This window comes from Salvelinus namaycush, chromosome 25, assembly GCF_016432855.1.
Source record: "Salvelinus namaycush isolate Seneca chromosome 25, SaNama_1.0, whole genome shotgun sequence".
NCBI lineage: Eukaryota > Metazoa > Chordata > Actinopteri > Salmoniformes > Salmonidae > Salvelinus > Salvelinus namaycush.
Window position 1 is genome coordinate 5,484,815 of NC_052331.1, and position 11,606 is coordinate 5,496,420.

Consider the following 11,606-nt stretch of genomic DNA (forward strand, 5'->3'; position numbering starts at 1 on the left):
AGCTGCCAGAGGGTTCCCAGTCCGGGGTCGGCGGTAAGGGTCCCCTGCGTTTTGGTCCGATCCTGACTACTCTTCATCAGACGAAGAAGATCGTTACAACAGCCCTGAGAGAGAGCAATCTTTACCACACAGTGCATACAAAAAGTATTCAGACAACTTGACTTTTACCACATTTTGTTCTGTTACAGCCTTATTCTGAAATAAAGTTTTTTTTACATTCCCCTGATCAATCTACACACAATACCTCATATAATGACAATGCGAAAATAAACGTTTTAGAAAGTTTAGCAGCTGTATCTATATATATATTTTAAAATACTTTATTTACATAAGTATTCAGACCCTTTGCTATGAGACTCAGGAGCATCCTGTTTGCATTGATCATCCTTGAGATGTTTCTGCAACTCGATTGGAGTCCACCCGTGGTAAATTAAATTGATTGGACATGATTTGGAAAGGCACACACCTGTCTATAAATGGTTCCACAGTGGACAGTGTATGTCAGAGCAAAAAGCAAGTCATGAGGTCGAAGGAATTGTCTGTAGAGCTCCAAGACAGGATTGTGTCGAGGCACAGATCTGGGGAAGGTTATCAAAAAATGTCTGCAGCATTGAAGGTCCCCAAGAACACAGTGACCTCCACCACCAAGACTATTCCTAGAGCTGGCCGTCCGTCCAAACAGAGTAATCGGGGGAGAAGGGCCTTGGTCAGGGAGGTGACCAAGAACCTGATGGTCACTTTTACAGAGCTCCAGAGTTACTCTTTGGAGTTGGGCGAACCTTCCAGAAGGACAACCACTTCTGCAGCACTCCACCGATCAGGCCTTTATAGTAGAGTGGCCAGACGGAAGTCACTCCTCAGTAAAAGGCACATGACAACCCCCTTGGAGTTTGCCAAAAGGCACCTAAAGGACTCTCAGACCATGAGAAACAAGATTCTCTGGTCTAACGAAACCAAGATTGAACTCTTTGGCGTGAATGCCAAGCGTCACGTCTGGAGGAAACTTGGCACTATCACTACGTTGAAGCATGGTGGTGGCAGCATCATGCTGTGGGGATGTTTTTCAGATGCAGGGACTCGGAGACTAGTCAGTGTTCAAGCAAAGATGAACATAGCAAAGTACAGAGAGATCCTTGATGAAAACCTGCACCAAAGCGCTCAGGATCTCAGACTGGAGCGCAGGTTCACCTTCCAACAGGACAACAACCCTAAGCACAGAGCAAGGACAATGCAGGAGTGGCTTTGGGACAAGTCTCTGAGTGGCCCTGCCAGAGCCCGCACTTGAACCCGACTGAACATCGCTGGAGAGACATGAAAATAGCTGTGCAGCGACGTTCCCCATCCAACCTGACAGAGCTTGAGAGGTTCTGCAGAGAAGAATGGGAGAAACACCCCAAATACAGGTGTGGCAAGCTTGTAGAATCATACCCAAGAAGACTCAAGGCTGTTACCGCTGCCAAAGGTGCTTCAATAAAGTACTGAGTAAAGGGTCTGAACACTTATGTAAATGTGATTAAAAAAATAGATATATTTAATACATTTGCTAAAATTGAGTCAGTGGAGATGACGTCAACCCAGTTAGCTCAGTGTGAACATCACACTACGGACCCTTCAATATCTGCTTCATCCTACTACACTCTACTGTTGGTCCATTTCTGCAGTCTCTCCTTCTCGCTGTCTTTGCGAGGCACATTAGCGACTGCATGTATGTGCTGGTTCAGGTTTTCTAGTGATGAGCGTGCTATTTGTTCACCAGTTAGCAGCGTGCTACCTCCGCTCACTCTGACATAACATCTCAAATATTTACTGTCTCCTGTCCTGGCCACTGTGAAAGATGGACCTGTAGAGAAACAGAGAGGGCGGAAAGAGAAAGGTGAGAGGATGACCAACTGACATAGAAGAAGGGCATTGTTGTACAAAAGTTAACCTTATTGTACATACTGTAAGTGATTGACAGACAAAATGCAGGCTGATTTGAAAACTGTCCATTGGGCTCAAAGTTCAATGGTTGATGATGGTGATGTGAGGAGCTAAATGCTTTGAGAGGTGACAGGAGTGATAACAAGTTCAGATGGGAAGATGTGAGAAGTTAAAGCCTCAGGTCGTGGTCAGGTCACCTGGTCAAGATAAACGCTTTGGCTCTTGCTGCTGTAGCATATCTATGGCTGAAGATTTGAAATTCAAGTTTTTAATTGGACACTATTGGTGATGTAAGGGTTAACCCTTGTGTAGTCTTAGCATTCTGTATAATCCCTTTGTCCTAAGCATCAAAAATGACCCTCCTTCACCAAACCCCTAAAATAAAGCAGCTTAAGAAACCAAGGCTGTGGATTCTGCCGATAAGAATGTGGTGATTGACAGAGTCGAAAGCCTTGCCCAGGTCGATGAATACGGCTGCACAGTAATGTCTCTTATCGATGGCGGTTATGATATCATTTAGGACCTTGAGCGTGGCTGAGGTGCACCCATGACCAGCTCTGAAACCAGATTGTATAGCTGAGAAGGTTACGGTGGGATTCGAAATGGTCGGTGATCTGTATGTTAACTTCTTATGGCTGGGGGCTGTATTGAGTAGCTTGGATGAATAAGGTGCCCAGGGTAAACTGCCTGCTACTCAGTACCAGAAGCTAAGATATGCATATTATTTGGATAGAAAACACTCTGACGTTTCTAAAACTGTTTGAATGATGTCTGTGACTATAACAGAACTCATATGGCAAGCAAAGACCTGAGAAAAAATCCAACCAGGAAGTGGGAAATCTGAGGTTTGTAGGTTTGCCTATCCAATATACAGTGTCTATGGGGTCATATTGCACTTCCTAAGGCTTCCACTAGATATCAACAGTCTTCAGAACCTTGTTTGATGCGTCTACTGTGAAGGATGAGGGAATAAGAGCTGATTGAGTCAGGGCTCTGGCAGAGTGCCACAAGCTCCCCGTGAGAGTTAGCTGCGTTCCATCGCATTTCTACAGACAAAGGAATTCTCCGGTTGAAACATTATTGAAGATTTATTTTAACCTGTTTGGCGTGCAAGCCCGACGTCGGTACACTTATGACAACAGCCAGCTCAAAGTGCAGGGCGCGAAATTCAAAAGATATTTTTTTTAAATATTTAACTTTCACACATTAACAAGTCCAATACAGCATATGAAAGGTACACATCTTGTGAATCAAGCCAACATGTCCGATTTTTAAAATGTTTTACAGGGAAGACACAATATGTAAATCTATTAGCTAACCACGTTAGCAAAAGACACCACTTTTCTTACTCCATCAGTTTTTTACTCCATCAGTAGCTATCACAAATTCGACCAAATAAAGATATAAATAGCCACTAACCAAGAAACAACTTCATCAGATGACAGTCTGATAACATATGTATTGTATAGCATATGTTTTGTTAGAAAAATGTGCATATTTCAGGTATAAATCATAGTTTACATTGTAGCTACAGTCAGAAATTGCACCGAAAGCAGACAGAAAAATTACAGACACCAACGCCAAATAACTAAATACTCATCATAAAACATTTCTGAAAAATACATAGTGTACAGCAATTGAAAGACAGGCATCTTGTGATTCCAGCCAATATTTCCGATTTATTAAGTGTTTTACAGCGAAAACACAATATAGCGTTATATTAGCGTAGCCACAATAGCCAGAAACACTTGGCACGACAGATATTAGAAATAGCATCATAAAATGTTTCTTACTTTTGGTGATCTTCCGTCAGAATGTTGGACAAGGTGTCCTTTGTCCAGAACAGTCGTTGTTTGGATCTGGAACGGCAAATTTCCCTCTTGATTTAGCATGGGCACTTGCCAAGTGGCACGGATCTCTCCAACGTCAACAAAGTCAGAGAACGGAACACGGCAAAACTCCCGAAAAAATTTCAATAATCTGATTAAACTATATTGAAAAAACATACTTTACGATGATATGGTCACATGTATCAAATAAAATCTAAACCGGAGATGTTAGTCGTCCATAACGACAGCTAAACAGAAGGCAAATCCATGTCCCCTTTCGCGCGCTCCAGAAACAGGAAATGGACGGTCACGTCATACAAAGAGCTTTAATTCCACCTCAGACCAAGATAAACACGAAATTTCTTCTCTCACCGCCTCTTGACAACCAGGGGAAGGTGTATGAAGTGTACGTAGACTCTTACGTATCATGCCCATGTATAGGCAGGAAGTTGAACAGAGCATTGATTTCTGACATTCCACTTCCTGGTCAGGAAATGTGCTGCAGAATGAGTTCTGTTTCACTCAGAGAAATAATTCAAACGGTTTTAGAAACTAGAGAGTGTTTTCTATCCAATAGTAATAATAATATGCATATTGTACGAGCAAGAATTGAGTACGAGGCCGTTTGAAATGGGCACGATTTAACTGGCTACTCAATACAGCCCCCAGCCATAAGAAGTTAACTTGTCTTTTGAAGACCTTAGAAAGTCAGGATAGGATAGATATAGGTCCTTAGCAGTTTGGGTCTAGAGTGTCTCCCCGTTTGAAGAGGGGGATGACCGTGGCAGCTTTCCAATCTTTGGGAATATCAGACGATATGAAAGAGGTTGAACAGGCTAGTAATAGGGGTTGCAACAATTTCGGCAGATCATTTTAGAAAGAGAGGGTCCAGATTGTCTAGCCCGGCTGATTTGTAGAGGTCCAGATTTTGCAGCTCTTTCAGAACATCAGCGATCTGGATTTGGGTGAAGGAGAAATGTGTGAGGCTTGGGCGACTTGCTGTGGGGGGTGCAGGGCTGTTGATCGGGGTAGGGATAGCCAGGTGGAAAGCATGGCCAGCTGTAGAAAAATGCTTATTGAAATGCTCAATTATAGTGGATTTATCAGTGGTGACAATGTTTCCTAGCCTCAGTGCAGTGGGCAGCTGGGAGGAGGTGCTCTTGGACTGCTCTTGGACTACATGGACTTTACAGTGTCCCAGAACTCTTTTGAGTTTGTGCTACAGGATGAGAATATATGCTTGAAAAAGCTAGCCTTAGCTTTCCTAACTGCCTGTGTATAATGGTTCCTAACTTCCCTGAAAAGTTACATATCACAGGGGCTTTTCGATGCTAATGCAGAACGCCACAATATGTGTTTGTGCTGGTCAAGGGCAGTTAGGTCTGGAGAGAACCAAGGATTATATCTGTTCCTGGTTCAAAATTTTAACTTTAACTTTTAAAGAATAACCAGGCATCCTCTACCCCAGGCATCCATTACCTCAGAAACCCTAGACACACTCAATTTGCATATTGCCCTAACAGATCCACAGATGATGGAATCTCTACTGCACTCCACACTGCCCTTTCCCACCTGGACAAAGGGAACACCTATGTCAGAATGCTATTTACTACAGCTCAGCGTTCAACACCATAGTGCCCTCAAAGCTCATCAATAAGCTAAGGACCCTGGTACTAAACACCTCCCTCTGCAACTGGATCCTGGACTTCCGCCCCCAGGTGGTAAGGGTAGGTAACAACACATCCACCATGCTGATCCTCAACACAGGGGTCCCTCAGGGGTGCGTGCTCAGTCCCCTCCTGTACTCCCTGGTCAGTCATGACTGCACGGTCAGCCATGACTCCAGCACCATCATTAAGTTTGCCAATGACACAACAGTGGTATGTGCACTTCCGGGTTGGAGCGAGTAGTCGCATTTCGCTTCGCTCCACAGGTAGTATTACATTTCATTTCATTTCATTACAGTACAACGGTTTGATTTGTTTGATCTTAGCAATTTTTTCTTAGCTAGCTACATAGCCGTCTTTGTATCAAAGATAATTGTGCAGTTTAGAGTAATTATCGAGGTTAGCTAGCCAGCTATTTTCGTCCTTCTAACGTAGTCAACGCTGCTAGCTAGCCAGCTAGCCAACTTCTACCGAATAGCAGCACTGTAGAAACTATTACATTACAACGGAACGACTTGATTAGTGTAGTGTTAGCTAGCTACATAGTTGTCTTTGCTGTCTTGTATCTAAGATAATTGTGTAGTTTAGAGTAATTATCGAGGTTAGCTAGCCAGCTATTTTCGTCCGCCGCGCCGCCGTTCTCCTACCTAGTCAACACTGCTAGCTAGCCAGCTAGCCAACTTCTACCGAATAGCAGCACTGTAGAAACTATTACATTACAACGGAACGACTTGATTAGTGTAGTGTTAGCTAGCTACATAGTTGTCTTTGCTGTCTTTGTATCCAAGATAATTGTGTAGTTTAGAGTAATTATCGAGGTTATCTAGGTTACCTAGCCAGTTATCGAGGTTACCTAGCCAGCTACACTTTCAAACAAAGTCAACAACGCAGCCACTGCTAGCTAGCCTACTTCACCAGCCAGCAGTACTGTATCATTTTAATCATTTTAGTCAATAAGATTTTTGCAACGTAAGCTTAACTTTCTGAACATTCGAGACGTGTAGTCCACTTGTCATTCCAATCTCCTTTGCATTAGCGTAGCCTCTTCTGTAGCCTGTCAACTATGTGTCTGTCTATCCCTCTTCTCTCCTCTCTGCACAGACCATACAAACGCTTCACACCGCGTGGCCGCTGCCACTCTAACCTGGTGGTCCCAGCGCGCACGACCCACGTGGAGTTCCAGGTCTCCGGCGGCCTCTGGAACTGCCGATCTGCGGCCAACAAGGCAGAGTTCATCTCAGCCTATGCTTCCCTCCAGTCCCTCGACTTCTTGGCACTGACGGAAACATGGATTACCACAGATAACACTGCCACTCCTACTGCTCTCTCCTCGTCTGCCCACGTGTTCTCGCACACCCCGAGAGCTTCTGGTCAGCGGGGTGGTGGCACTGGGATCCTCATCTCTCCCAAGTGGACATTCTCTCTTTCTCCCCTGACCCATCTGTCTATCGCCTCCTTTGAATTCCATGCTGTCACAGTTACCAGCCCTTTCAAGCTTAACATCCTTATCATTTATCGCCCTCCAGGTTCCCTTGGAGAGTTCATCAATGAGCTTGACGCCTTGATAAGTTCCTTTCCTGAGGATGGCTCACCTCTCACAGTTCTGGGTGACTTTAACCTCCCCACGTCTACCTTTGACTCATTCCTCTCTGCCTCCTTCTTTCCACTCCTCTCCTCTTTTGACCTCACCCTCTCACCTTCCCCCCTACTCACAAGGCAGGCAATACGCTTGACCTCATCTTTACTAGATGCTGTTCTTCCACTAATCTCATTGCAACTCCCCTCCAAGTCTCCGACCACTACCTTGTATCCTTTTCCCTCTCGCTCTCATCCAACACTTCCCACACTGCCCCTACTCGGATGGTATCGCGCCGTCCCAACCTTCGCTCTCTCTCCCCCGCTACTCTCTCCTCTTCCATCCTATCATCTCTTCCCTCTGCTCAAACCTTCTCCAACCTATCTCCTGATTCTGCCTCCTCAACCCTCCTCTCCTCCCTTTCTGCATCCTTTGACTCTCTATGTCCCCTATCCTCCAGGCCGGCTCGGTCCTCCCCTCCTGCTCCGTGGCTCGACGACTCATTGCGAGCTCACAGAACAGGGCTCCGGGCAGCCGAGCGGAAATGGAGGAAAACTCGCCTCCCTGCGGACCTGGCATCCTTTCACTCCCTCCTCTCTACATTCTCCTCTTCTGTCTCTGCTGCTAAAGCCACTTTCTACCACTCTAAATTCCAAGCATCTGCCTCTAACCCTAGGAAGCTCTTTGCCACCTTCTCCTCCCTCCTGAATCCTCCTCCCCCCCCCCCCTCCTCCCTCTCTGCGGATGACTTCGTCAACCATTTTGGAAAGAAGGTCGACGACATCCGATCCTCGTTTGCTAAGTCAAACGACACCGCTGGTTCTGCTCACACTGCCCTACCCTGTGCTTTGACCTCTTTCTCCCCTCTCTCTCCAGATGAAATCTCGCGTCTTGTGACGGCCGGCCGCCCAACAACCTGCCCGCTTGACCCTATCCCCTCCTCTCTTCTCCAGACCATTTCCGGAGACCTTCTCCCTTACCTCACCTCGCTCATCAACTCATCCTTGACCGCTGGCTACGTCCCTTCCGTCTTCAAGAGAGCGAGAGTTGCACCCCTTCTGAAAAAACCTACACTCGATCCCTCCGATGTCAACAACTACAGACCAGTATCCCTTCTTTCTTTTCTCTCCAAAACTCTTGAACGTGCCGTCCTTGGCCAGCTCTCCTGCTATCTCTCTCAGAATGACCTTCTTGATCCAAATCAGTCAGGTTTCAAGACTAGTCATTCAACTGAGACTGCTCTTCTCTGTGTCACGGAGGCGCTCCGCACTGCTAAAGCTAACTCTCTCTCCTCTGCTCTCATCCTTCTAGACCTATCGGCTGCCTTTGATACTGTGAACCATCAGATCCTCCTCTCCACCCTCTCCGAGTTGGGCATCTCCGGCGCGGCCCACGCTTGGATTGCGTCCTACCTGACAGGTCGCTCCTACCAGGTGGCGTGGCGAGAATCTGTCTCCGCACCACGTGCTCTCACCACTGGTGTCCCCCAGGGCTCTGTTCTAGGCCCTCTCCTATTCTCGCTATACACCAAGTCACTTGGCTCTGTCATATCCTCACATGGTCTCTCCTATCATTGCTATGCAGACGACACACAATTAATCTTCTCCTTTCCCCCTTCTGACAACCAGGTGGCGAATCGCATCTCTGCATGTCTGGCAGACATATCAGTGTGGATGACGGATCACCACCTCAAGCTGAACCTCGGCAAGACGGAGCTGCTCTTCCTCCCGGGGAAGGACTGCCCGTTCCATGATCTCGCCATCACGGTTGACAACTCCATTGTGTCCTCCTCCCAGAGTGCTAAGAACCTTGGCGTGATCCTGGACAACACCCTGTCGTTCTCAACTAACATCAAGGCGGTGACCCGTTCCTGTAGGTTCATGCTCTACAACATTCGCAGAGTACGACCCTGCCTCACACAGGAAGCGGCGCAGGTCCTAATCCAGGCACTTGTCATCTCCCGTCTGGATTACTGCAACTCGCTGTTGGCTGGGCTCCCTGCCTGTGCCATTAAACCCCTACAACTCATCCAGAACGCCGCAGCCCGTCTGATGTTCAACCTTCCCAAGTTCTCTCACGTCACCCCGCTCCTCCGCTCTCTCCACTGGCTTCCAGTTGAAGCTCGCATCCGCTACAAGACCATGGTGCTTGCCTACGGAGCTGTGAGGGGAAAGGCACCTCCGTACCTTCAGGCTCTGATCAGGCCCTACACCCAAACAAGAGCACTGCGTTCATCCACCTCTGGCCTGCTCGCCTCCCTACCTCTGAGGAAGTACAGTTCCCGCTCAGCCCAGTCAAAACTGTTCGCTGCTCTGGCACCCCAATGGTGGAACAAACTCCCTCACGACGCCAGGTCAGCGGAGTCAATCACCACCTTCCGGAGACACCTGAAACCCCACCTCTTTAAGGAATACCTAGGATAGGATAAAGTAATCCTTCTAACCCCCCCCCCCCCCCCCCCCTTAAAAGAGTTAGATGCACTATTGTAAAGTGGTTGTTCCACTGGATATCATAAGGTGAATGCACCAATTTGTAAGTCGCTCTGGATAAGAGCGTCTGCTAAATGACTTAAATGTAAATGTAAATGTAATGGTAGGCATGATCACAGACAAGACAAGATCACAGACGAGACAGCCTATTGGGAGGAGGTCAACAACCTCTCCCTCAATGTGATCAAGACAAAGGAGATTGTGGATTACAGGAAAAGAAGGACCGAGCATTTCCCCATTCTCATCGACAGGGCTGTAGTGGACCAGGTTGAGAGCTTCAAGTTCTTTGGTGTCCATATCACCAACAAACTAACACGGTCCAAGCACACCAAGACAGTCATGAAGAGGGCACGAAAAAACCTATTCCTCTCAGGAGACTGAAAAGATTTGTCATGGGTCCTCAGATCCTCAAAAGATTCTACAGCTGCACCATCAAGAGCATCCTGACTGGTTGCATCACTTCCTGGTATGGCAACTGCTGTCATCAAGGCAAATTGTGGCTACTTTGAAAAATGGTGAACAGCTGGTGCCCTCATGCATGCTTCAGTGTTACTTGCCTCGAAGCACATATACGTCATTTAGCTCGTCTGGTTGTCTCATGTCACTGGCAGCTCATGGATAGGCTTCCCTTTGTAGTCCGTAGTAGTTTGCAAGCCCTGCCACATCCGACAAGCATCGGAACCGGTGTAGTAGGATTCAATCTTAGTCCTGTATTGATGCTTTTCCTGTTTGATCGTTTGTCGGAGGGCATAACGGGATTTCTTGTAAGCGTCCGAGTTACAGTCCCGCTTCTTGAAAGCGACAGCTCTACTCTTTAACTCAGTGCAGATGTTGCCTGTAGTCCATGGCTTCTGGTTGGTGTATGTACGTATAGTCACTGTGGGGACGACGTCAGTAGTGTACTTATTAATGAAGCCGGTGACTGAAGTGGTATACTCATCAATGCCATCGGATGAGTCCCGCAACATATTCACCTGTGCTAGCAAAACAGTCCTGTAGCTTAACATCTGCGTCTTCTGACCACTTCCTTATTGAGCGAGTCACTGGTAGTTCCTGCTTTAGTTTTTGCTTGTAAGCAGGAATCAGGATAGAACTATGGCCCGATTTGCCAAATGGAGGGCGAAGGAGAGCATTGTACGCGTCTCTGTGTGTGTCGTAAAGATGGTCTTGAGTAATTTTTTTATTTTGGTTGCACATGTAACCTGCTGGTAGAAATTAGGTAACATTTAAGTTGCCATGCATTAAAGTCCCCAGCCACTAGGAGCGCCGCCTCTGGATGAGCATTTTCTTGTTTGCATCACTTCTGAGATACTTGGCTAGAGGGCTGGTTGTGAAGAGTTAGTTAACATAATACTTTTATTATTGATGTGGAAGACTGGCCACTGGCACACAGAGCGAGAGAGAGAGAGCGAGAGAGCGAGAGAGCGAGAGAGAGAGAGAGAGATATATAATAGGTCACTGGTCCACTCTCCAGTCTGTAGCCACTTCTAAAGCACTACATTACATCAGTTTACCTGAGCCTGGAGTGCTCTGAGGGCAATTACACACATGCGCGCACAATAGGACAGCTTTCTTAATCATGGAAATCACATATTAAGAGAGAAGCAAATCTTAGTTGTATCCAAGCATCAACATCTTTTCAACAACTCAAGGATGATTAGTTAATTAATTGAATCAGGTGTGTTGGTGATAGGGAATATTACTGAATCACAAACATAGCTTTCTGATATTCTGTATAGATCTCATTGTGCAGAAAACAACAGTTTTTTTGGCTACAATGAGAACAGGAGATTAATTGCACAATGACTGAAGTGATACAGATAATATGTAATATAAATTGCGAGCGGTGCAAAGAGGACTTGAGGACTCGGAGACCTTGCGCATGAGTTTTAATGGAATCGATGTGTGTCAGTCGGGGAAAGCCGATGGTCATCAATGAGAATGGATTTAGCTAGGCGGGGGGTGGCTAGATTGCTATGCTAGCTGCCAAAATATACTTTATGAATATTAACCAGAGAGGGCTCAATACTGGGATACCACTACACAGCCACACGGTACAACTGACTTAAAGAGATGGAGGGGGGCAGGAAGAGAGATGTCAGAATTGCCAACAAACAGATATGTA

The 11,606-nt window shown here is 46.4% G+C and overlaps 1 protein-coding gene across 1 annotated transcript; it reads left to right on the plus strand.

Moving 5' to 3' along the window:
* Positions 1-8,311: 8,311 nt before the first annotated feature.
* LOC120020358 lies at positions 8,312-9,415 on the plus strand (the record flags this gene model as incomplete). The annotated part of the gene is made up of 2 exons (XM_038963955.1): positions 8,312-8,425; positions 8,621-9,415. Coding segments are annotated over 2 exons (909 nt in total), but the record flags the coding sequence as incomplete, so codon positions are not given.
* Between the last annotated feature and the right edge of the window lie 2,191 nt (positions 9,416-11,606).